The sequence below is a fragment of the Ambystoma mexicanum genome, chromosome 6q (assembly GCF_040938575.1).
Source record: "Ambystoma mexicanum isolate Mex_15411 chromosome 6q, UKY_AmexF1_1, whole genome shotgun sequence".
Classification (NCBI taxonomy): Eukaryota; Metazoa; Chordata; class Amphibia; order Caudata; family Ambystomatidae; genus Ambystoma; species Ambystoma mexicanum.
The window spans coordinates 1,562,987,039-1,563,014,656 of NC_090937.1; the positions used below are offsets into that span (position 1 = coordinate 1,562,987,039).

General features: G+C 45.3%; 1 protein-coding gene across 1 annotated transcript in view; it reads right to left on the reverse strand.

The window, feature by feature from the left end:
* Nucleotides 1–5,466: 5,466 nt before the first annotated feature.
* VAX2 (ventral anterior homeobox 2) overlaps nt 5,467–27,618 on the reverse strand; it is a 229,873-nt gene continuing 207,721 nt past the window's right edge. Inside the window, exon 3 of the mRNA XM_069632273.1 lies at nt 5,467–15,779. Coding sequence (XP_069488374.1) covers nt 15,312–15,779 — 468 coding nt within the window. The 3' untranslated portion in view covers nt 5,467–15,311. The remainder of the gene's footprint in view (nt 15,780–27,618) is intronic.

A 27,618-nucleotide genomic window follows, 5' to 3' on the forward strand; every position in this document is an offset into this window, starting at 1 on the left:
CTTATTTAGTGTGTAGGGCTAGCAAATGTATCATCTTTATGACATATCAGTCTCCTATTTAGTTTGTAGGGTTAGTAAATGTATCATCTTTATGACATGTCTGTCTCCTATTTAGTTTGTAGGGCTAGCAAATGTATCATCTTTATGACATGTCTGTCTCCTATTTAGTGTGTAGGGCTAGCAAATGTATCATCTTTATGATATTTCCATCTCGTATTTAGTGTGTAGGGCTAGCAAATGTATCATCTTTATGACATATCCGTCTCCTATTTAGTTTGTAGGGTTAGCAAATGTATCGTCTTTATGATATGTCCATCTCCTAGTTAGTTTGTAGGGTTAGCAAATGTATCGTCTTTATGATATGTCCATCTCCTAGTTAGTTTGTAGAGCTTGCAAATGTATCATCTTTATGACATATCCGTATCGTATTTAGTTTGTAGGACTAGTAAATGTATCATCTTTATGACATGTCTGTCTCTTATTTAGTGTGTAGGGCTAGCAAATGTATCATCTTTATGACATATCCGTCTCCTATTTAGTTTGTAGGGTTAGTAAATGTATCATCTTTATGACATGTCTGTCTCCTATTTAGTTTGTAGGGCTAGCAAATGTATCATCTTTATGACATGTCTGTCTCCTATTTAGTGTGTAGGGCTAGCAAATGTATCATCTTTATGATATTTCCATCTTGTATTTAGTGTGTAGGGCTAGCAAATGTATCATCTTTATGACATATCCGTCTCCTATTTAGTTTGTAGGGTTAGCAAATGTATCGTCTTTATGATATGTCCATCTCCTAGTTAGTTTGTAGGGCTTGCAAATGTATCATCTTTATGACATATCCGTATCGTATTTAGTTTGTAGGACTAGTAAATGTATCATCTTTAGGACATGTCTGTCTCTTATTTAGTGTGTAGGGCTAGCAAATGTATCATCTTTATGACATATCCATCTCCTATTTAGTTTGTAGGGTTAGTAAATGTATCATCTTTATGACATGTCTGTCTCCTATTTAGTTTGTAGGGCTTGCAAATATATCATCTTTATGACATATCCGTATCGTATTTAGTTTGTAGGACTAGTAAATGTATCATCTTTAGGACATGTCTGTCTCTTATTTAGTTTGTAGGGCTAGTAAATGTATCATCTTTATGACATGTCTGTCTCCTATTTAGTTTGTAGGGCTAGCAAATGTATAATTTTTATGATATTTCCATCTCGTATTTAGTTTGTAGGGCTAGAAAAAGTATCATCTTTATGACATATCCGTCTCCTATTTAGTTTGTAGGGTTAGCAAATGTATCATCTTTATGACATGTCTGTCTCCTATTTAGTTTGTAGAGCTAGCAAATGTATCATCTTTATGATATTTCCATCTCGTATTTCGTTTGTAGGGCTAGCATTTAAACATCTTTTTATCATAATCGTAAATGCCTTGTATTTCTTTCAGCAAAACTGTATGCACCTCCTTGACCGATAGGGCCTGAAATTCTTTTTGTTTGTTCTTCACCAAAGTTGTTCACTTGTTCTTCAGTGCTGTTGGGCTTGTAGTACTGCGAGATCTCTTTCAAGCAAATCCCTTTTTTCCTATTTTCTTTACTTCTTTCGTATACCTGCTTAGTGATAACCTCCCATACAAAAGCTTTATATGCATCCCACACTGTCTGTTTGGAAGTAGAGTTTTCATCATCAGGCTGTGTGTACAATACACTAGTTCTTTGCATCTCTTGCCTATTCCCCTTTTTCACCCCATAACCTTTGCCATATTTACTAAATATTTCTCCACAGACAATAAGGGTTTACCGGTACCGGTAAGGGCACTGGTACTGGTAAACCCTTACCGCCTTACTACGAGTTCCCTTTGCGGGAACCAACCTTAACGGCTGGTTAATTATGGTACCGCAATTTGCAGTACCGTAATTAGCACCTTCCCCATTCCCATTGAGCCCTATGTGGGCAAAAATGGGAATGGGGAAGTGCCTTGGTGAATGGGGAATTACCGCCCCCGCTCACCTTGGAGTAGGGCGGTAATTCCACCATCCACCAAGGTGGACACGGTAAAATACCGGCAGCAACCATGGCGCTAATAGCACCATGGTTACCGCCTACCGTGTAATGAGGCCCAGTCTCCTTACTCCATGCAGGGGTACAATACAACAATTTATTAGACAAGTAACAAGAAGGATATTACAGCTGAGAAACTACTCCCACTTATCCTCCCGCTACTGAACACGGCCTCTTCCACCTGTTCAGACCCCACGGTCCTAGTTGATATTTATAACCGTGCCATGTTAAAAGCTCTCTTCACCATTCCCCCTCTCAAACTTTCGCAAACAAAAACCTTGCAACCACCTTAACTCGTGGTTTACTCCACACTTACATGAACTCCGCAAGGAAAAAAGAAAAGCCGAGTCTCACTGGAAAAGTTCACCCACACTAGTGAATAGAATTAACTTAACAACCGCCTCCCTCACTTACAAAGAAGCTATCCTAGCGGCCAAAAAAAGAAGTGTACAACAATAGGATCACACAAGCACAATCCAACACTAAGGAACTCTTTAAGATCCTCAAGGAACTAGAGTCTCCAGTCGCCTCTCTTGATACGTGCACCCCTGACGCTGAATGGTGTTCCAATATACAAAAAGCATTATTAAATAAAATTGCCCTGCTCCAAGCCAAAATGAACACCAAAAAAAGCCATCTCTCTGACTCCGCGGGTAACCCCCAGTCCTACAATACCCCCTCCCCTAAGCACTCCTGCAAATCATTCAGATTTTCACCTCTTACCATTAAGGAAGTTGAAAACATCATCATGAAGCTAAAGCCCTCCAACTGCCAAGGCGACGCCTGCCCTGCGCCGGTTGTAAAGGAAGCGGCGCATGATCTCGCCCCTTTCATCACCTCCTTTGTCAACTCCTCATTCAAATCGGGTACAGTACCCGACAACCTCAAGGATGCGTGGGCCATCCTTCTGATTAAAAAACCTAATATCTCGACCCTAGCAATCCTACCAACTACAGGCCCATAACCACGGTGCCTTCCCTAATCAAAATTCTGGATCGTGCAGCCTATCTCCAAATCCAAGATTACCTTGACACTAACAAACTACTAGGGCTCAGACAATCTGGCTTCTGCCAAAGACACGGCACAGAGACAGCCCTGATCGATTTAAAAACCCAAATCGAGGACTTGAAAGACAAGGGCAAACAAGCGCTCCTACTCCTCGACCTCTCTGCTGCATTCGATTTCGTCGACCACAAAATCCTTTGCCAGCACCTTAAGATTGCCGCTCACTTTTCTGATGCAGCTACTTCTTGGATCCGCTCCTTTCTGGCAAATAGATCCATGAGGGTCTTCTCTCCCTTAGCCGCTGCAGATCCAGCACATGTCCCTTGCGGAATACCACAAGGCTCATGTGTGTCACCCACGATCTACAACGTGTTCACTAGACCGCTCTTTGATATTCTTGATCATCTGGATGTCACCTACACTAATTATGCGGATGACACCCAGATACTCATCCCTATCACTGGCGATTATGTAACCGATGTTAAAGCACTCAATGCAGTCTACACTGTCATCCAGGCCTGGAAGGCACACCACGGGCTCTGCCTTAATGATGAGAAAACTGAGTTACTCATCCTAGGCTCTCAGTCTACACTCACAAAACCTGACCCCAATTACGATTCCTTCATCATTGATGGCAATGTTATCAAAGGCACCAATGTCACCAAAACTCTTGGAATCTACCTAGACTCCACTCTCTCTCTCAATAGACAAAACAATTCAGTAATATCAGCATCTTCGTACACATGTAAACTCATCACAGCTTGTCGCCCCTTCTTGACAACTGACAACTGCCTGATCCTCGCTAGAACCCTCATCATGTCCAAAATTGACTATTGCAATGCCCTTTACCTAGGGACGAGTCAAAGAAACATTGATAAACTTCAGGTCACCCAGAATAATGCCATCAAGGCTGCTCTCAACATACCCAGGCGCTTCCACATCTCTTCTACCAGGCACAACCTACATTGGCTTCCCATTACACTGTGCATCTCCCTCAAAGCACTGTCCTAACCCACAAGGCACAGAACAATGCTGCACCTGCCTACTTGTCCACGCGCTTCATCCAACACACAGCATCCAGACCCCTGAGATCTGCACAGGCGCACACACTAAACATTCCCAGTTTCAAGCTTCAAACAGCCAGAGGCTCCAGCTTCCCAGTCCTTGCGGCTAAGCTTTGGAACTCCCTACCCAATGATCTTAGGAATGTCCCTTCCCTCCATTCCTTCAAATATCAAACTAAATGATGGCTTCTCGAACAGGATGCTTTGGCCTCCTCTATGTAACTCCTGCATCTCCTACTCGCTAAATGGCTACTCACTGTATATAGGCCCTCATTCCGAGTTAGGACTACACCATGGAGTAAATAGCTCCATGGTTGGCAACCATGGAGCTATTTACTCCATGGAATACCGGCATGGTGAATGGAGTAATTACCGGTCCATTCCAAGGTTGGATGGACCGGTAATTCCCCATTCACCATCGCCCTTCCCCATCCCCATTTCTGCCCCCATAGGGCTCAATGGGAATGGGGGAGGAGGTAATTACGGCACCGTAAAGTACGGTGCCGTAATTTACTCCAAGGTCACTTTGCGGGTCCCGTAATTTACTCCTGCTAAAAGCAGGAGGTAAAGAGGGACTCGCAAAGGGAACTCGGAATACGGAGGTAAGGGATTACCGCCATCGGTGCCCTTACAGGCGCCGGTAATCCCTTACCTCCAACCTCGGAATGACTCCCATACTGTTTGTTCTATGGCATGTTCCCATTCTTACTCTAAATACTTCTATGGCATGCTCTCATTCTTACTGTAAATACTTGTATATATATATAATGTAACTTGTACCTACCTATGTAACTGTTACCTGTAACCACCGTTCCAAACATTCGCCCTGATGCCCTTGGGCAGGTTGCGCAATACAAATAAATAAATATAAATAAATACAAATATAAATACTAAGGAGGTGGTTGGTGTAGCGTAAAAACCTAGAATGGAACATAACATACACAGTTTCTGCCACTGAAGCCCGACCTGTATCACCACTGCTTCTGGTGTGGCATAAATACTTGCATCCAGGTTTCCTACCTGCACACAATTTTACACTGAGCACATATGCAATTACTTCCTGGTTGCTGTGCAGACCTTGATATTTTGTATTAAACCGAAGGTTTTCTTTAATGTTCTCCAAAATACACAGCGTTGCACATTTATTCAAATAATTCTCGATGGATAATTGACCTTCACACAGGAGGACAGGAGGACAGGATATTGGATGTTCATATAGTAACAGCAAGGGTTCAGATCTGTCATGTTACCCGGCTTGATGCTTTGCAAACCTTGTAACTTCCCCATCCTACATCCGCCATTTCCAGAATTCAGGCACACCAAGACAGACAGCCTCCAGGACATAACTTTTTATTAACCATGAGAAACCATAAGAAAACACATTATTCATTAAAGTTTGACATACAGTACTTTTAAAATCTGTACAAGTTAGATACAGTATAAGGAATTATTTCTGGTGTCAAGACAGTTAACATCTTAATATTTTACTCTAATGTGCTTGAATCCCACAATCCCTCTGAATGGTGCTGGACGACATGTCACCGGCAGTGGCGTGGATGAGCCTTGCAAAGCCGCAGTCATAGGATCCTCAGGACTGTGGAATATGCAAGAAACCCTTACTGTTTGATCCGTAGGGCTTCCTCAATAAGAAGAGGACCTTGTCACACGCAAAGCCAGTATCCTCGCAATATTGCTTGTTGTTACTAATGACTGTGGTAGGAATGTGGAGCTTGTGGTGCTAGGAAGAACAACTTGCTCATTTTATGTATCATATTCAACGTGAGGACTCAGAGCAAGTCAAATTGTGCTTAGATTCCAGGTAATTGGAAGAGTGGCCTGATGAAGACTCTGAGAGGAGAGCACATTGAGACTATGTCCGAAACATGTTTTACTGAATCAGTGGATAAATCTGTTTGCAAATACTTATTTTGAAGAGGCATATGATTTAGCCAGCAAGTTGCACATTGCAAACCCAAATGCACGTCTACCATATTAACTACAGGAGTTTCAATAATATGCTTCCAAAAATAAAATACTGGACACATGTCTGAGCTGTGAGTTTTCAGAGGACACGGGAACCACAGATAATCGTAGTGTTTAGGAGAACTGGTTTGTGGCAGACCCTTTAATTTCTAATGGAACCTGGATTACTCCTGTGTTTCCACATGTTCTCATCAGGTGATTGGCATTAATATGCTGTGGGGTAGATGCATATACCAAACACACGGTAAAAGGCAAGTAGTGGCAACATTGGACTATTCTATGAAACTAATATCCAGGGGTGAGTATTTGTTAAATGCATCAAGATCCATCATGGCTGATTACCTACACATGTCAATTTAGTGGCCTCTTTTTGGAACCCTTTATTTATTATTATTGTTATAATTATTGTTATAATAATAATAATTATTATTATTATTAGGGTATTCATTGAGCGCTGACCTAGTTTTGAGAAGCAACGATAACTGTACAATCATAGGATAAACAGCAAGGTGAGGGAGGCAGAGAAACAATGGAAAGGCAAGCTAACAACACCGGGGGTGGGGAGTTAGTGACCAATTTGTCGGCAAGGGATCTAAAAGTAACCGGGCAAGGAAACAATGCGGATCAAATCGCTCAGTCTCCGGTAAGGTGGGCAGAGGAGGGTGTTTGGACCTAGGTGTTAGAGAGGCGCCATTCCTTGGAGGGGTCGAGTTTGATCTTGATGGGGAGGAGGTTCCAGGGTCTTGGGGCGTAAACAGAGAAGGCCTGTCTTCTGGCTCTATCCTTCCTGCTCTGGCAGAGATGAAGACTGGGCGTGTCCTTGCATCAGGTGGATCGTAACTCTACTCTGCCCTCATGGAATGATCCCTGATGCCGGTTGGTAAGAGATGCACCTGAACTAGGCAGTGGAGAAATAACCCAACTCCAGAGAGATATTTTATGTGTTTTGACCAGCAACGGCCATACAGCCACGACGAACAAAGATGGGAAATGTTCTAGTGCATGGTGCCTGCAGCTTTTGGCACGCCAGATGTTGTGGACTGCAACTCCCAGGGACCCTCACTATTGTCTATGCTTGCTAACATTAATGGTAGTTGTAGGCCAGAACATTCAGAGAGTCAAAGGTTGCAGATCCCAAGTCTAGAGTATGTGGACAGCCTTCACCTTTTTCATCCCGCTATAGGATCCTAACGATGATTGACTCTGCATTGTACTGACTCTTCTCACTCAAGACACGGGCACACAAAAGGACATTTTTCATGTAAGAAATATGAACTCACAGCGACGGGGCAAGTATGTTGATGTCTATGAGTTTCTACACTTCTGGGAGAGTTTTGGGGTATCCATTTGGCGTGTAAAAGGAACGAATCTGGGGACTGGGTGGAGATAGAGAACATACAAGTTTTGGTGCAAGTTATTTTGTAATATGAAGTTTCGCTTAGGTTGGAAAATGCTGCTTTTAACAATGTGGGCCACTGATTGCTTGTTACCAAGGCGACCTGGCGATGGCCTTTCACTTGTGAACCCTCAGCATAGGAGTTCTAACCTGCTCAGCACTGAAGCAAACATGCATGCTTATATGAAACGCTGTCTTCCTCACCCTTCAAGCGTGCTCCTAATACTTTGGCTTTTTGCCTTTTGTATCTCTTTGGGATATTCCGATCAAGCCTTCTTATTTTCTTCTAACATGAACACTATGGGCCTCATTCCGAGTAGGGCGCAAAGGGATACCGGCACCGCTAAGGACATCGGTGCCGGTAATCCCTTTGCGCCCTACTACGAGGTCCCTTAGCGGGTCCCGCTATGGGCTCCTGGCTTTACCAGGTGCCCTTAGCGGGAGCCACAAAGGGACCAGGGAGCAAATAACGGTACCGCAATTTGCTGTACCGTTATTAGCTCCCCCCCCATTCCGATTGAGCCCTATGCGGGCTCAAATGGTAATGGGGATTGCCTTTTTCAATGGGGACTTACCGGTCCCGCAAAGGTCGGACTACACCGGTAAATCCCCATTAAACCAGGTCGGAGTCGGTACCGGTATTGAAGGCAGCCATGGTGCTAACAGCACCATGGCTGCCTCCAATCTCGGAATGAGGCCCAATGTTAAGTATACTTGATGGAAGCCATTCTTGCTACATATTTATATTAAGATATGTGCTAAACCATTTCTGGCCAATAATATAAAGCAAGGGGTTGACACAATGTTTCTCTCCAAAGATAATAGTAAAAGTTAGTTTGAACCTGGCTCTCTGGGTCTAATGCTCGTACAAAAATTTCTTCTCTAATTTATGCTGCTTGTTTTTTTGTTCTCTCGTATTTTACCTGCAAACTCTAGATGGTTGGTTGGGATCAGGCAACTTTGGTGGTGAAGGGCAATGGGGCCTGTGGATGTCTCTCCTGCCCCCTATTATGCCAGCGGGTATTTTCGAGCCGTAGAGGTGGCCCGCACACAGCAGCTCCACAGTTATCCTGATCATGGTCTGGAGCCCTGTGGAATTGGGACCAATTCTTTTGATCCTGGGTGGGCGCGGCGTGCAAACAATGACCTGGATGTGTGGCCTAGTAGCTCACAGGTTAAGTGCTCACCTCTGACATAGATCATGCCTGGGTATGACAGATTTGACTCCGCCCCTCATCCTTCAGAAGTTAATATATTGAGTATTGGTTCATTGTAAAATAATAACAGCCATCGCCAAGCGCGTGGAATATGGAATGAGTCACTCTATCTGTGCATGACTAGGACCTGTGATTCCTGATAAGATGCAATATGTTGGTAATGGTCGTGGTGTTGTGTATTATTTATGACTCGGAGTCAGGTTAGAAGTCCTAGGAGAGGGCTACGAGCAGCCTTAGATTAGGAGCTGTGTACAACCTATGAGTAGGAGTCAGGTTAGGAGTACTGGGGTAGTGCTGCGAGCAGCATTTAATTAGGAGCCCAGGGGTGCTGCTGTCTGTAACCTATGAGTAGGAGTCATGTTAGGAGTACTAGGGTAGTGCTGCGAGTAGCCTTTGATTAGGAGCCCGAGTGTGGTGCTGTGTGTAACCTACGAGTAGGAGTCAGGTTAGGAGTACAGGGGTAGTGCTGCGTGCAGCCTTTGATTAGGAGCCCATGGGTGGTGCTGTGTGAAACCTATGAGTAGGAATCAGGTTAGGAGGCCCGGCGTAGTACTGCATGCAGCCTTTGATTAGGAGCCCAGGGGTGGTGATGTGTGTAACCTATGAGTAGGAGTCAGGTTAGGAGTACTGGGGTAGTGCTGCGAGTAGCCTTTGATTAGGAGCCCGAGTGTGGTGCTGTGTGTAACCTATGAGTAGCAGTCAGGTTAGAAGGCCTGGCGTAGTACTGCATGCAGCCTTTGATTAGAAACCCTGGCGTGGTGCTGTGTGTAACCTATGAGCAGGAGTCAGGTTAGGTGTACTGGGGTAGTGCTGCGTGCAGCCTTCGATTAGGAGCCCAGGAGCGGTGATGTTTGCAATATATGAGTAGGAGTCAGGTTAGGAGTACTGGGGTAGTGATGTGAGCAGCATTTGATTAGGAGCCCGAGTGCAGTGCTGTGTGCAGCCTATGAGTAAGAGTCAGGTTAGTTGTACTGGTGTAATGCTGCATGCAGCCTTTAAATAGGATCCCATGGGTGGTGATGTGCATACCCTATGAGTAGGACTCATGTTAGGAGTACTTGGGTAGTACTGCATGCAGCCTTTGGTTAGTAGCCTTGGGTTGGTGCTGTGTGTATCCTGTGAGTAGGGGAACTAGGGTAGTGCTGGGAGTAACCTTTGGGTAGGGCATCTGGGCTGGTTCTGTGTGTAGGTGTTGGGGGAGGACCACATGCAGCCTTTGGTTAGCCTTTGGTTAGGAGTCTTGGGGTGGTGGTGTGTGCAGTGTATGAGTGAGAGTCAGGTTAGGAGTACTGGTGTAATGCTGCATGCAGCCTTTAAATAGGAACCCTGGGGTGGTGCTGTGCATACCCTATGAGTAAGAGTCAGGTTAGGAGTACTGGTGCAATGCTGCATGCAGCCTTTGGTTAGTAGCCCTGGGGTGGTGCTGTGTGTAACCTGTGAGTAGGAGTACTGGGTAGTGCTGTGGGTAACCTTTGGGTAGGGCATCTTGGCTGGTTCTGTGTGCAGAAGTTGGGGAAGGACTACGTGCAGCCTTTGGTTAGGAGTCTTGGGGTGCTGGTGTGTGCAGCGTATGAGTAAGAGTCAGGAGTACTGGTGCAATGCTGCATGCAGCCTTTGGTTAGTAGCCCTGGGGTGGTGGTGTGTGTAACCTGTGAGTGGGAGAACTGGGGTAGTGCTGCGAGTAACCTTTGGGTAGGACATCTGGGCTGGTTCTGTGTGTAGGAGTTGGGGAAGGACTAGGTGCAGCCTTTGGTTAGGAGTCTTGGGGTGGTGGTGCCATGAGGGAGGGTATTCTGCATAGTTAATCGGTATGGGTTTCAAGGAGAAGCTTTTTGCAGCACATGGCTTTGGGTCCCACAGAAGTGCTGTGTACTGCCTAGCCCTCATTGAAAGCCCTTCAAAGGCTGGGCCCACTGCTCACTCCTAACAATGCTCCAGACTCTGTGCTTACGTTCCTGGCATAAAAGTGCTAAAAAAGACACGTTTACTGCACTTGGATCAGTGTGCGTAGAAGGCCAGTGGAAGGGAGAAAAAGAGCCATTTACTAAAAACGCACCCTTTTGTATAGTTGAACCAATTCCCGTGTGAGCTTGGACCAGACCCAAGCTATGCAAAGGTATGTGGAATGCTCGTACACAGCTTGTATTTTAACAGAAGATGGTGGTGGTTCCAAAAGCCTAAACCTTTTTTAATTTCACTAGAGCCTGCAGCTATTTCGTCCCAGTAGGCGTCTCTTACATTTAGATCTCATACAAGACGGTCAAGAGGTTTCCATCATTGCAGCCACTCTAGAGCTTGCAATGTGAACGGAATCCATGACTGCTGGGCGCAGTACTAAGTCTGCCATGTTCGAATACGTGCCTAGACTAAAGATGGGTGTCCCAGCTTGAATCAGATCCAAACATATCTGACCAAGGCGGGTACTAGTCTGAGTGAAGGCTTTGAACAATTTGGGGATGAAACATGAACAGATTCAAAAGATTTGAACGCCGATTCGAGAAGCTTGAAAAGATGGCCTTCCAATGGGCTCAACCAATTCATGCTTCTGGCAAAATTAGTGTCACAACTTGGGGACACTCCCGTCCCCGGCTAAAGTCGCCAAAAGGTTTAAGTCAAGTGTACTGTTGTTTTCCTCCTGTTATTATATATACTCTATCAGAGTAAAATATAGTAATATTCGGTCTTAATTGTTTTCATCCAGAAGATGTATTCATTAAAGTGTGATTTGATGCTGCTTTTTTCGGCCTTTATTCAGACTGAATCAATTTGAATTTGATGACAATCAACAGGTGCCTATTGTTCAAAATGATTCAACTCACAACCAGGTTCTTCCAGTGAAACCTGCTTTCTTTCAGAGCCACTTAATGGATGAGGCAAATTCGAATCTGTAATCACAATGAAACCCGTTTTGGCTGCAGCTATGCTACCAAACTATTCATGCCCCCACGTCATCATTTGCGAGTGCTTGTACTGGCTATGGGGAGAGGGTGCGCATGGGTTCCTACTCAAGTACATATTCGATAGGAGCACTTTAGACAAACTTGGAACCAGCCACATCAAGATAGCGGACTTACTACCAAACAAGCCGCAGGAGCGTCGACTCACTCGATCAACAGATACTCAGTGGCTTCTAACAATACCAACCCTGTGATCTTTTTTCTGAAGCCTAACTATTGATCGGGAGCAATTGATCTTGCAAATATTATCCAATTTGATAGCGTTTAGTCCTGGCGTTGTGAACACCTCAACTGCACTGAGCCCATTGGTGTTTCCGCATGGCATGAGCGACTCAGTGGGCCTCATTACGACCCAGGCGGTAAGGGGTTTACGGCAGCGTAAACAGCGCCGACCCTTACCGCCTGATTCCGAGGTCCCTTAGCGCCATGGAGGATTTAACACCTGCTTTTAGCAGGTTAAAATCCATGGCGCTAAGGGACCTTGTTGTTAATTACGCCACCGTAATTTACGGTGGCGTAATTAACGCCTTCCCCACTCCCATTATGCCCTATGGGGCAAAAATGGGAATGGGGAAGGGTAAATAGGGATTGGGGACTTACCGCCCCGCCAACCTTGGAATGGGGCGGTAAGTCCGCCAACCACCATGGCGTAAACGTAGTTTACGCCATGGTGGTAAAGGTACGACCCAGGCGGTAACTTACCGCCTGGGTCGTAATGAGGCCCAGTGACCTGGATCAGCCTGCCTCCCAATGAGTACATTTTCACAATGCAGGGTCGAGGTTTCCGTTGACGATACGCCTGGAATTCACCCTCGACACTGCTCTAAATCAGTAAGGCCTGGGAGGGTTTGAGCACGTACACAGCTTCCATTTATCCATTCATCCTTGAGGGCATGTATTGCTGGGGCTTCCTCGTCGTCGCCAAGAAAATCTAGTCCATCAAACTTGCTCTCAAAATCTTCAACATATATATTTGTGATCGATGAAGATGTTCTAATTTATTTTTTAATCTCTTTCAGGCTACAGCACCTTGCTAATTAAGGTCAAACAGTAACTTATTTTTTCATTTTTTAATAAAGCATGTTTTTGGTGTTTTAACCCTTCTTCTTTCCACCCTTTTATATTTTAATATAATTATTTTGTTCGATTCCTTTTTGTCGTGTTAAAAATGCTGTTGTGATACAGTTTCCATTTTAATATTTTTATTTTTTGGGGAAAATTGATGTGTAATTGATTTAGATATCTATAATGGAGTTACAGATGGGGCTCCCACTATGCTACGATTAACATAGGTAGTACACTGTCAATAGACAGGAATAGTCTATTGACAGTTGCAAAGTGCCATGTTTGAGCCCAAGAACGTGATTTACTTATTTTATTTATTTATTTATTATATTTATAATAGCGCACAAAGCCTGTGGGCATCTAGGCGCTGTGACTTACGGTATTGGTAGAAATGACCTAATACAATTTTACCTAAGGCGAAGTGACGGAATTTATTTGACTGAAAATGGTCGGTAATGTGGTATATGTATAGTGCATTATATGTGGGGTGTGGGGTAAGGGTATGAGTTAGAATAGGGAGGGGTTAGTGGGGACATGGGGATCTCCCCCTCGCATTATTAAAAAAAAATAAGTAGGTTAAATAAATTCAGTCACTTCTCCATTAGGTAAAATATTTTCGAAAAACTCACGTATATCCGTTTCTTACAGTAGAACGAGAGAGGAGTTACTGACAGGTTACAATGTAAGCAGTGTCATCCATAGTCTGCAGTCATAGGAGGAGGGGAGACCAGCAAAGTAAACAGGTGATTCTGTCTGCCATTCAGGCTCAGGATGAAGCAACAGGGGAACCGTCTAAGTCAGGAGTCTGCAAACTGCGGCTTTCCAGATGTTTTGGACAGAGACTCCCTTGATCCATCACCATTGACCATGCCAACTTGGGACGATAGGAGTCCAAAACATCTGTAGCGCCAAAGGCCGCAGACCTCTGATCTGGGTACTTTGTGCTGGCATCTGTCACTGTGTTCAGGGTTCTGTGGTTTGTGAGTGCATATGATTGCATTTTGGAAACACAGGAAAGGGAAGTGCAGATTCTTTTTCGGCCTGGTCTAGTATGGCTGGCCCGGTTGAGCTGCTATATCACACTCTTTGATATATTTTCCCCGTTAGCTTGCCCTCTCCGTACTGGCGCCAAGCGCGGCGGTTCCAATCTGTAATAGCACTGGTGAGGCGGCCGTTTGGTATCAGGTAATAATGTCCCCATACATAATGTCTCTGGGAAAAGCCATTGGTGATATCATTTAAGGTGACCCCATGTATGGGGACGGGTTGCGTGGATGTCCCCTGCTCCCATTACATATACATTTACATATAAAGCCCCCGGTTTTATGTTATCTACTGGTTCAGACTTTTGCCTCTGCATATATCTATATCTGTAGCCATAGTCATTACATTTTCTCTGCACATATGTACATTTTGTGGGTCATTTCAGCTTGATTTAGTCACATTTATTGTTGTCTGTTGTAAAATAAATATTTGCAAGAAGTTTTCCTCCACATTAATTCACATAAAAAGATGTATTTTCTTAAAAAGACAACATAGACACAGGTGAAGCGGAAACATGGGTGAGTTTTTTGTCACGATGAAACATGTTAACCTTAACGCCGCTGACGTGACATGCATCTAGTCCGCTTCTTTCGAATAGCGTCGAAAGGGTATATCACCTATTTTTTAACACTTCTCGTCCAGCCAGTCTGAACAGCCATTGGCCAGCCCTGTTTGGCTGACAGCATGGGTACCAATCATAGCGACCTGCGTTTTCTACAAACAAATACAGAGAGAAAACATTAATTTGCATCTGTACTTGTGCTGTACTCTCTGGGCCCAAAACATCCTAGTGATTGGTAGATGACCACTTGCTCTCTGCTGCTCCAAGTCAAGCACCAGCCCCCGCTTACTCGGTACCTCTATGACCTAAGCCAGGGGTCTGCAACCTGTGTCTCCCCCAATGCTTTAAGCCACAGCTCCCATGATCCCTCGCCATGCTGGCTGTGGCGGATGGGAGTTGGAGCCCAAAACAACCGGTGAGCCAAAGATTGCAGACTCCAGACCCAGGCTAGCATCGAGCTCTGGTTATGAGCCATCTCTCAAAGCCTCTGTGAAACAGGAAACGGGAAACAGTGATGGACTAGCAGGGACCATGATCCATAGTCCACATTGTTAGAAAACGGCATTTCACTTTCCTGTTAGGCCCACCTCCTCTCCTTAGGCATGCCCACATCTAGAATGGTGCTGGAAAGTACAGATAGAGCACACTGAGGCTAGCTATTGATGTAATAAGCACACACACCAGAAGGGTCAGCTGTATCATGAGTTGCAGAGACAATTGCACTTATTCCTCCATCCTTTGCGGGTAAGGGTGCTTGCGGGGACTGGCGTGGTTCTCCATGGTGTGCCACATCTCAGAGGGATTTCTGTGCAACAAACAAACACAACTTGAAACATTTTGGTACACAGTCTTGGAAGTGTCTCACATGTGAAGCCTCTTGTCGTTTCCAGCTCATCGCTCGGGACTGAGGCGCAAAGCCATGGGTTCCGGCACCTTGAATTTGCCTTCCATCCTTTAAGAGCTTGGTTTCTTGTTGATCACACTGTCTTTCCTTTCTAGGCGCATGTAAGGCTCAAACGCCGAGGATCCCAGGCCATATCCTGGGGGTAGTTCATGTAGGTTACCCAGCAAGGAGCCAGAGAAGCAAAGGGGTGGGGGTAACCTGGGGGAGGAGGAGGAAGCCAGGGAGGGCACCTGGAGACTGAAGGAGCCAGTCCCAGGAGGGGTGCGGCTGATCCCTGGCGAGGTGCTACCAGGAGTGCCCATGCTCGAGCCGTTCCCAGAAGTGGGGGAGCCTAAAGTGTTCTGAGGGGGGGAGAGCATGTTGGGTGGTGCCGGAACAGACAAGAGCCGGCCCTGCTCTAGGAGCCGTAAAATGTTACACGTGGCGAAGGATTCCGATGTGGAGGAAGAACGTTTCTCTGAGTCTCTGCTCTGGTCTTTCTTCTGTTTCGTTCGACGATTTTGAAACCAGACTTTCACCTGTGGATAAAGAAAGATACATCAGATGAGAACCTCGAAGAATGGCTTCTTGTTCCAATGCTGTGAGTTAGGCTGCCGACACACTTTCTTTACTCAGCGTCCATGGGCCCTACCTTGAGGAATGGTCTTAACACAAGCCATCACTAAGGTGCCCCTGTCAGGAGGGGCGTGTCACAGTGCCCCAGCAGGCAGCAAATGAGCTACCATTACCTAAGATGAAAGGCAGAAAAATGTCACTTAACTTGGGGGACCACCCTCGGGCTCCTCCTTTTCTTCTTTTATTTTCCCCTCCTCTTTCTTTCAATTTACATTACTTTTCCCCTAGAAACAATGATGCTCTATGGCACTGATGGTTGGCCAATGTGACCGCGAGTTTACCGCTTGCTAAACATTTTTAGACCATTCCTGCACTTTTGTAACTGAAGCCCCTGTGGTGCAGGGGTGCCCTGGTCCCACTGATGCTGCTGGCCATTCACACTCCAAGGGGCTGCAGGGGTCCTGCTATACAGGTAGCCCACGAGCCAAGCGCACAGTGTACTTGTGCTTTGGTCATGTTTTGAGCCTGTTTCTAAAGGTAATTTGGGCACACGGCTATCAAAAGGAGGAAGTAAGCCTGAGTTCATATAAGAGAAGACATTCAAATATTATATTGGTAATTCCAGTGTATACTGTGGCCCCACAGTGACCTTTACTGGTTTACAGTGACCACACTGGCATAAATTGTGGACACAGCTTAATAAAAATGATTTGCAGTGACCATTGCTGGTATAGGTTGTGGCCACATCTGCATGAAAATGATTCCTATTGATCATTACTGCCATAGCTTACGACTGCAACTTCATGAAAGTGATCTTCAGTGGCCATAATGTCATGCATCATTGTGGCTGCAACTTCATAGGAGTGATTTCCAGTGACAATCCCAACACAGATTTGAGCAAAAGCTCCATGATAGCGATTTACAGTAACCATATTGGCAAAGATAATTGGGCACACTTCATGTAAAGGATTTACAGTGACCATTACTGGAATCGATTGTGGCCATAGCTTCATGCATGTTATTTACAGTGGTCATACTGGCACACATTATGGATGCTACATCATGGGAGTGATTTACAGTGACCTTAATGGCATAAATTGTGGCTGCAGGTTCATGAAAATGATTTACCGTGACAATACTGGCATAGATTTGGGGCACAGTTGCACAAATGTGACTTACAATGGTAATGCTGGCATATTGTGTGGTCACAGGAATTATGGAAATGTTGTAAAACAGATCTGTGTACTGTTGGCGACATGACATCTACTGGATGTTTTTAAGTGTTACCTTAGAGAACAAATTGTATATCATTTTTCGCAAACATTGTGCTGTAAAATGAACCATTTTATCACAATATTTAAAAATGTTCTTGTGGGGAACCTCCCCAACCCCCATTCATTACTCTTGATTGCTTTTACCAAGTTGTGCTCAATATTAATGCCCCTCCACTAAAAGTATTCATCTGCCTCCAGTGACCTTGAATCATTTACAATGCTAATACCCACTCAAGAGCCACCCCCGCCACCTGGCACCATAAGATGCCTCTGCCACTGGCATGCTCATTGTAGTATGACTAACCATGTGCTCTGGAGGCTGGTATGTTTGCTTATCAGGTGTTGCCCCCTTCTTTCTATACTAGGTGAAAGATGTAAAGATTGCTTAAAAAATAGTACTTACATATTTCATCAAGTGTGACACACCGCTGCGGCAGCATGAACATTATGAATGTTGTGCATGCACAGTGGCCCAGGCCGGCACAGGAGTCTGGCATGGCCTGCACTTTCTTGAGGAGCTAGGGGACCGCCTCAGCAGAGCTTGACGGGAGGGGAGACAGCATTGTGCATTCCAGAACTGGTTGTGCTCTTTTATATGTCAGCTTGGATGTCTAGAATTGGAGAAGCTTGGGTAGGATTGCCAGTCATAGGGAACAATCAACTTTAGGGGACTTGCTCATGAACATTCATTTCAATGTCTTTATTTATTTATTTATTGTTTGCATGTTAGGCGCTTATTCAGGAAATAAATTCTGTTTCTCATGCACCCGTGTGTTATATATTTAATAGTTAAACTATTTACATACCGACTCAAACCTATCCATATACATTTTGAGAAAAGCGCAGAAGGCTTACTTATTCTTCTCAGAATTCAGTTGCTAAACTATCTTCTCACCTTTTCTTTTACCGCTATCTCCACTTGGACAATCTCAGTGCTTTGCCAGAGGTGTTACCTCCTTAAATATACCCTAAAAATGCTACAATAAAAATCCTATTGCATCAACCACAGAAGGGTGGCAGATTGGTTTGGCTTTGCCTAGTTCATTAGGCAGACAGATCTCTGCAGCCGCGATTCAACCCACCGAGCAAGGTTTCAGTTGGAAGACATGAGTGGCTATTTCAGGCTGTACCATAGGTTGTACATTTTAATAAATAGGAGATTGTTCTTGGGTGGGCATTTGTAGATCATCTTCGGTAGGCAATTGTTTGGTGGCCAGTGTTGCGCTTTCAGTGCCAGAGTTTCCATGGTGCCCTCTTTGGTATGGCGCCATCTAGGCTAACACAGGTTTTTGTGTGGGAGAGAAGGGGTTTTTATTTTTTTATTGTTTTTATTGAGCATTTATAAGGCTCACGGTACATCAAAAAGTGTTTCTAGTTGAAGTTGGCCGAAATTGAGTGGGAGCCTATTGTAAAATGATGCCAATGTGCCATTAGGCAATAGGCAGGGCCACACTCTATCAGTGGCAATAAAAAGGCACTGGGGTGGTATTTATGGGTGCATAGAATTGCATGCAGTACATATAAAGCTAGCCAGCAACCACGTGCTGCGCAAGGAGGGTAGCAAGCTTCTAGATTCATTACAGGAGGGTTGACTTAATGGGTCATATTTAGGGTAATGAAGAACAGGGTGGGAGATAGGTCCACACACTTTGGGAACAGGTTCGGGACCTCTGGGAGGATCAGGTAGTGGGGCCAGATGTCACATATCACAATGGATACTATGCCACAGTCCTGGGCATTAATGCCTCTATGCATTGCGTTCTGGGAGTTGTAGTCATGGGTGACATCAATTGCATAGACTGTACTAAAGAAAGGCACAGCCACGGACTACAATAGGGTGTGACCGATGACCTTAATTATTACCTTAATTATTAGAGTACAATAACATGGATATCATTAGGAAAGAATAGTTATGGCACACTGGGGAGGGCATCGAGAGGCAGGATCAGCGGTTACAGACAGGGCATTATTGATCAATGTGTGACCGATATGCATATGCTTCTGTAGAAGTTATATTCCTATGAGTTTCACACAATCTGGCCTTGCTCCAGTGCTGGATCCTTCCACCATTACGAGAGAATAAGTAAAGAGTGTCCCTTGTAATCACCCTAAAACACTCTGAAGGCAGGAAGTCATTACCTAACTCCTCTGCACATGTCTATGCCATTGTCAACTATCCTTAGAAAAGAACCTTAAGTGTAATAGTTCTGTGTTTCTCTCCAGAAGTTTACACTTATGACTATGATCAGAAGTGTAAAATCCTGGGTGACTTACTCCGATTTTCAATACATTTTAGTGGGATATAACCCGGAGAAAATAGACAGAAATCACATTAGTATCCGGCACGCCACGACAACACAGAGAAACACAGGTTGGAATCCTGGTTCCAGGCTTAGACACTGGTCTCTGGTATTAAGTGCATTATAAAAAGGTTCATTAATTAATTACAAGTGTGGGAAAGAAGAGAGGGCTCAATATGACATGTGTGGGAAAGAAGAGAGGGGGTCAATATGAAGACTGAAGTGCGTTTGGTGAAGCCAGCCTCAGAACAAAGGACAGATGCCTAAAATCAGTATAAGCCATAACAACATCAGGGCTGGCCTCAGCGATTCAACTCACGGGTGAGGCACAGACCCACTAGCAGAAGGACGCACAGCATAGTCACCCACCAAAGGCTCTTTAAAGTACTCATCTGAAAAGCTGTGCAAGTCTCAGAGACAATGGTGTTGCTAGGTTTGTAAAAGATCTGGGGCTACGCTCATTTTGGGACTCGGGGCTAGCTAGCCTTTTTGTTGTAGCCCCTGAGATTCTATCCGGGGCGTCGAGCGAACAATCAGGGGATATAGCGCCCCTAGAAACGTCTCCTTGTGCACACACGCTCTCCCATAGAGCCCGGGCCACCTGCAAGTTAGAGTTCTTCATTTGGTAGAGAACAGAATCCTTAAACATATTTGCTCCCCGACTGTCTCCATGAAAAGAATGAAAGGACCTGGGGGTTTGCTAGGATACGAAGAAGAGAAGGATTAGTCGCAGAATAAAGTCGCAAACATCACAAAAAGTCACAGATGTCACAGGACGCCACAGGCATCATATACCTTGTAAACATTGTGTAAACTGACAATCAGCCTGCAACAGAATACTGTATAACTAAGCAGACTATAGAGACTCTCTCGCTGCCTATCTCCCCCAACCCTAAGAAAGTACATTGCTCACAATGTGAAGCAAGGAGCAGGGACTTCCAGTTGCAGATCAAGACGCTGCTATTTAAGGAAGGGTTGTATTCTGTTACCCGATTTTGTTCTGTGTATTGGTTTTTTTGTTTGTCGCGCCCCCATGCCTCCGGGTCCTATGGTGCGCTATACAAATAAATAAAAGTAAAATAAAAGAAGGTCTCAAAGAGAATATTGCAACAAACTAATTCTGCGGAATTGGAACTGTGAGTGAGATCCACTAGGCTATATTATACTAAGAAGCATTTCTATTGCACCAACATCACCATAGAGGACGGTATACAGTGTTTATATCGAATTTTTTATATTGAATGCCCATACATTGAATTTTTTATTTTGAAAACCTTTATAGTGAATGCTTTTAAGGGTGCAGTAAAGGGTTAAATATTTTTGGGAAACGGTCAGGGTGTGTTTTTCGGGTTGGAAACAGGAGTTTGGTGGATGACTACCCCCCAAGAAAAAGGGCATTCACTATAAAAGTTTTCAATATAAAATATTCAAGATATGTGCATTCAATATACTATATTTCGATATAAAGACATGTAACACCAGTACCTTTTCAGAGAAGGTGGCATATTGTGGCCCAGCCCGGGGTACAGCAGACTGTAGTTTGTGGAGGAGAAACAAGGGTAGTGAGCAAAAGCGAATGGGGCGTGGAAAGGTAGGCACAATGGGGTGGGTATAGGGAAAGTGATGCTCAAACTAAGAAAGTTGAGTAGATAAGAGCTATGGCGTGTGTAATGGTAGGTAAAGGATCAGATGAAGGGGCTCATATCGAGTTTGGCGGTAACCCTTACATTTCCTTAAATTTATTTATTTATCTGCATTTTTAAAACACTCACTCAACCTGGGGGCATCGAGGCGCTGTTACGGAACATGTCTTGGTTGTGTATTTATAATGCGCTTGATACCCAGAGGTTTCTATGCATGGACCCCTGGGATCGAACCTGTGTTGCCTCGTGTCGTCCTGCTTCCAAGCCGAACACGATGCTGCTGAGCTATCCTCCCGGAAGAACCAGTGATGGTATTACTGCAGCATTTAAGGGTCCACCAAATCACGGGCTTGGTGGTTTTACGCCCAGCTCTGAGCTGGGGGCAAATCTGCTGCAAATTTGCCAATTTTCAGCGCTATTACCGCCAGCGGTAATAGCTCCGCACATTCCCCATTGGGCCCAATGGGGAATGGGAAATTCCCGAATGGGCCCAATGGGGAATGGGGACTTACCGTTCCATCAAACCCGTTATCCGGCGCTAATAGCGCTGGGGGTTTGGCAGTAGGACTAATAGCAACGGCAGTAATACCGCCAGAGTTAGCACCCAACTCGTGATGAGGCCCAATGTCTTGCTCTTGGGGGAGAAAATAACATGTCTTTGCAAAAATAAATCCCTGGTTTGGAACCCTAAGGGCTTTTAAGAGGCGTTCCCTCTGAATTCTAGCATGCATGAACAAGGGTCACATAGGCATAGCAGTGGTTATGGCATGTGGCGACACTATGGCTAAAGCATTGCTAATTGACTTTCTTTGGCATTACAAATATGGGTAGACAGTAAATAAAGGTACTCTGCAGCTGGCATAATCACCATGTTTGTTTTTGAGGCATATGACAGACTCATCCCGGCCCTTTTGTCCTTAGCATGCCAGAACACCTGCCGAATACCTAGGTTAGTATCCCTCGGCTCATACTTCCACCGGCACATTAAACGGGTAAGGGCCGTAGCCGGAAACTTTGTAACCGCCTAATACCCGCTATCATATGTAACCACCCTCATTTTGCTCCTAGGTGTTCCTCTACTGTAATCTGCTCCTGGGCACCTGCCCACTATAATGTGCTCTTTGGTGCCTTCTCTGCTGTTATTTTCCCTATTGTAATGTATGCCTAGGTGCTGCCCCTTTGCAATTATTATTACTGATTTTTTTATTGTGTACATATAATCTTATAAAGACACACTTCAACCACTAAACCCAAGTCAACTCACAAAATATACAATTTACAATAGCCCAAAATAAGCAGAAATTACATCACCTAACATAAAACATTTTCAATAAATGAAATATCACATCAGTAAATCTCACAATATAAAACATCAAATTAAAATAATTACCATTTAGAAAATGCACCCACAGTAATTGCACATGAACAGTTGTGCCATTATTACAGTGTTTCCTGGGGTCGCTCCCCCTTGGCTTGTCCAAACTTGTGCATTCCATTATTATGTGGTTTGGGGATTCCAGAACTTTGCAATTATACGCGTATGTGATACACCACTGTATTCGTGCACCTAGGTGTTACCCCATTGTATTCTTGCCCCCGCTTTCCCACTTTCTGAGACCCCTGCTCCCATTCTCCCACTTTCTCACTGGCCTGCCTCCCTTGGCCCTACGCCCTCACCTACCAATGAGACAAAGAATGTTCAACTCCACTCTCACCTTCTCTTTGCACATCTCAGACATCTCCAAAAAGTCCAACTAACAACTGCACCTCCTCAGAAGTATTCCATCTTTTCTCACTTTCCCCCAGAGGCTCATCACATCGAGAGCCCTGGTTCTCTCTAGGCTGGACTATTGCAACAGCCTCTTTCTCAATCTCCTTACTTCTACCCTCCGTCCTCTACAATTCATCCAGAACAGAACTGCAAGACTTGTCCTTGGCTTCAAGCCCTGGGAGCTCATCTCTCTGGGGCTGAAATCCCTCCACTGGCTCCCCGTGGCATCAAGAATTAAGTTCAGAACCCTCTGCATTATCCACAAGGCTTTCTGGGGCCGGTGGCTGCACTAGCTACAACGCTCTCTTCCTAAATATTCTCCCTCTAGAGTCCTCCGCTCGTCCTCCTCCAACTTTCTGCGGGTGAGCCGCTTCCACAAACAGAGATTTGGGGGTAGATCTTTATCCTCTGCTGGCGCTTCCCTCTGAAACAGCCCCCCTGACCCTGCTCGGTCTTGAGCCGAAGCACCTTAAGTTCCAGAAACTCCTCAAGACATTCCTTTTCTCTTCCTCCTTCTCTCTCCCTTTCCCCTGCTAACCTCCTTTCTTTTCTCACCACCCTCCTTCTCCTCCCTAACTCTGTTCAGTTTTTTCTGACTGGCAGCCTGGTTCACCTCCAGAGCCTCGCAGGTCACAGGCGCTCCTGCCGGTCTTTTTGAACTTGCCTCCGGGCCGCTGCACTTTGTTCAACATTACTGCACTTTCAGCTTACGCTTCATGAGCGGGGCAACCTCTCTGCACTTAATCCAGGGCCGTGCTTGACTGGACTCCTTGGCCGCCCCCACCCTGCCCCTCCTTCTCAGCACCTCTGTCTGTACGTATGCATGACCTAAATGTACTAGGACCAGTTAGTTTGTCTGTCTTGACACCCCCCCTGCCATTTCTTTCCGCAACCCCCTGCCCCCCAAAGAGCTTGGTCTCAACTATCCCACTTCATCCACTTGCACTAGGAGAATTGCCGTCCGGCTAGTATGCTAGTTTTTCTGTTTTGATCATTCGGAATCTTCAAGGCCTAAGAATGATTACTGTATTTGCCTTGTTACCTTCCCGCCTTGAAGCGCTTTGAAGCACTTCACCTGTGTATAAACGCTATACAAGTAAACAATTAAATAAATGTTTCGATCATTGTAATTTTCTCTCAGTAGAACCCATTGTAATGTTGCTCCTCTACTAGGGTGTTTTCACAGTGATATCAGCTACACAAGTCGTACTGCTAGTTGGTGACTGTATCCCACACTTACCTGCTCACAATTCTATGTTCGACCATATACTATGCTCACTGACTAAGCCACTCACACATGGCAATTGAACACAACCTGTCCCCGATACATACTAAAACCACCAGAACGCTACGCCTCTCCCATCAGCATGTATAACACCGAGCCAGCACACACATCCTTTCACACGGTGGAGGCACGGCAGTCCCTTTCTTGGTACAAATTCCTCAAGGGTCCTCGAAAACTAATAACCTGTTAACACACCTGCATGCAGAGCCCAGATCCTTCTGATTGTAATTGGTTAACGCGCTTAATACCCCAAAGTTTCTAAGCACGGACCCGGGGATCAAACCTGTGTTGCTCCACGTCGTCTTGCTTCCAAGGCGAGCACGTTGCCTCTGAGCTACTCTCCAGGCAGAAATCAACACAACAGCAGAGCAACCCTGCATTGTCGCCTCTGTCTCTACTCAAACCCGAGACACTTTTTTGCAGATCCCATAGCGTCCAGAGACCCTTACATTGGCAGAGCCTCACAGTATAAAGCATCAGAACACAATCCCACTGCACCAATGATCCTTATGTGCTTTCAGGAAATAAATATACTTTAACAAAAAGGAGCAAAAAATCCATGTTCACGAACCCTTCCCCCATTAAAAGAAGGGGACATTTTTTGGAAACAAATCAACATTTGGGAACAATACTATCTTTGAAAGGGCCCAGATCCCACCAATGGAGCTGGACCGCGGCCCACCGCAAATCGGCTTACCTGCGCTCCCCCTGCGTCACCCAAGTCAATCACTCTCTATTCAGCTCGAGAGTAAGGCCTTCACCCTATTCATGTTTGGGGCTATTCATGCCCCAGATTGCGTGGCACAGTCCTAACCATACACAGAGGCGCAGCCCCGGCTCTTAAAATACAGATTTCAGCTCCATAAAAGCCACCTTTGTTAAACAATGCCAACTAACAAAGAGAGAATGAGAAGTCAACTATTAAGATGACGTCAGGAACAAAGACACTAGAAGAATGGCGCGTACGCCGCCGCGCGACAACCGTGGGGCGAGAAACAATCAGGACCGAGCAAAGCAATTTGGCGCCCGGGGGGAGACTTTTGGAACATTTGAACCAATCGGTGTGCATTGTGGCCAGAAGGTACCTGGTGATTTCATTGCAGAGTAGTCACCGCACATATTTTTCATTGCAGGATATTCACTGCAATGAAATTCAACAACCATATATTAATATTTTTTTTTAATCAAACTGTGAGTTTGGGAAAGAGGGTATTGATTTGAAAGATGTGGGGGTGGGTGGTTAACGGGGAGGGTGTGGGTGGTGTCTCCCTGCATTTTGCACCTGCAAGTTGTCCAAAAATGGAAAAAAAGCAGCAGGGAAAAAAAATCATGGTAAAAACATTGCAGTAAAAGTACATAGGACCACCGGGCCACAGCATGTCCCATTCTCATATTTGATAGATAATAATTAGGGTCAGAGGAGGTCTCATTGGGCATCATGGACTGGTGCGTGAAGCACTCAACAGCACTATGGGAGTGACCCCTCTGGCTGCTAATGGTAGTGGCGAGTTAATGCATACTGTTACAGCACAAGTCTAGTGGTGTTCATGTGCAACGACACTGTGCAGAATCACCTCCGTAGTGGCTTCAGAGCGCCTAGCCTTGTCCGCTCAGTGGAGTAGTGTAGGCCCGCCAGGATATCCAGACCTTAGTCTGCTGGAGGAGAGAAAATGAGGCAGTGGAAGATAAGACATGTGACCAGGGGAACGATATGCCACTGTCAGATGTGTGGGCTGTATAAATGCATGGGGGGCAACCAAGTACAGGGCAGGGGTGCCGTTAGCCTCATGGTCTAGCCTGTTGGTAGAAAGCTCACACACGCGAAGTGTGATATTCTGTGTGCAGGTTGATTGTTCAGCCATGACAGGCCTGACACAGGTTAGGTGTCATGGCTCCGGAGCACTAGGATCCAGCAAATCCACTGCATTGCCTTAAGGTAGAGCAAAGGTTGCCGGAAGAATGGATCATTTGGTGAGTCCGCGAGTCCCTACTTCTGGATCTGTTACTCTGGATGCATGCTGCTGGCTTTCCCAGCACTACTTCTGCCCAAGACAGGATGGTGTGACCTGTGCCTTTATATCACGGATACCATATTGGGTGCAGAAGCCACGCATCATATGCTGGCTGGAAGAGATTGATCAATTAAAGTTTCTAGGGGTGATACTATAGCCACTTTCCCCTCCCTACGGATGCACACGTCAGGTTGTCACATGGCTGAGGTGAACGATGTGAGAGTTTCTGACCTTCACCATAAACAGAACCCTATTAATGCTGTATCTTGGTCACTTCTGTTTGGGAGGCTTCCATAAGAGGTTCTGAGATCTGACCATAAGCTTGTTTTCTGCCCCAAAAGCCCGAAGGGGCTCTTCATTCTGGGATTACTGAAGGATTAGGGTGGATATGATATTTATAATGCGTGTAATACCCAGAGGTTTCTAAGCTCGGTCCCGGGATCGAACCTGTGTTGCTCCATGTCGTCTTGCTGCCAAGACAAGCATGTTGCCGCTGAGCTATCCTCCTGGGACAAGAGTGGAAGAGCTCTGGCCCCTGTGTCTGCCCCCAGCCAGGCTTGTCAATTCTGCTTCATGAAAACAGTGCTCCGCGCTGTGTTGTGGAGCTTCTTTGAGACCATAGTGATAGGCAATTATGCTGCTTGATATTGGTTATGTGTTGGGCTGGGTATTCGGACTGAGATGACCCAAGGGGGCAGGCGCCACCACCCTTTCCATTAAGTAAGCCCCAGAGGAGGTACATCTTTGATTTACCCATGTGCCCTAGGCCACTACGAGCTTCAGGCGAAAAGCTCCCAACAAGACTTTCACAGACACTAGGGCTGTTAATTTCAGAGCGCCTGGGGTAGGTAGTCCCCCAAAGAGCTTGTTGTTGTATGTACAAGGGAGGGGCCCTATACGAGGTGAATTGCCGGGAAGTGGGATACTTAGAACGCTGAGCCACCTCTAATTTTGAAGCCCTCAACACTGAAACTCCCTGCCACTAGCGCTGAGAGCTAACCCCTCCCTCTGGTCTTTCCGAAAGAACTAAAAACCTGCTATTCAACCTAGGGAACTAGTGACGACCGTACAACCGTATAACATTAATGAACTTGATGCCCTGCGTTTTATCCTGTACTGGTTACTAAGATTTCTACTGCAAAACCCCTGTAACTCTGTAACCTTAAGCAACATGACAAACTATTGGTAAACAGCACAACCAATGTACCCGGAGATCTGTACTGTCAATACTATAGAAAACTGTAACCATAAGTAATAGAAGCAACATGCTCCTGTAACCAGCGCCTAGATGCCCCAGGGCTAAGTGCGCTTAGCAAATGTCAAAATAAATAAATAAATAAATAGATAGATAGATAGATAGATAAATAAACAGACTTCTCCTGCTACCCTGGGAGAGATGTGGAACATCCTGGGACACCTTAAATCGAGAGAGATGTCCACGTCTTTGCCTGCACACCTTGGGCAAAGCCATACCCTGGAGACCCCCAGTGAGTCTGTATCACAAGCACGACCATCAG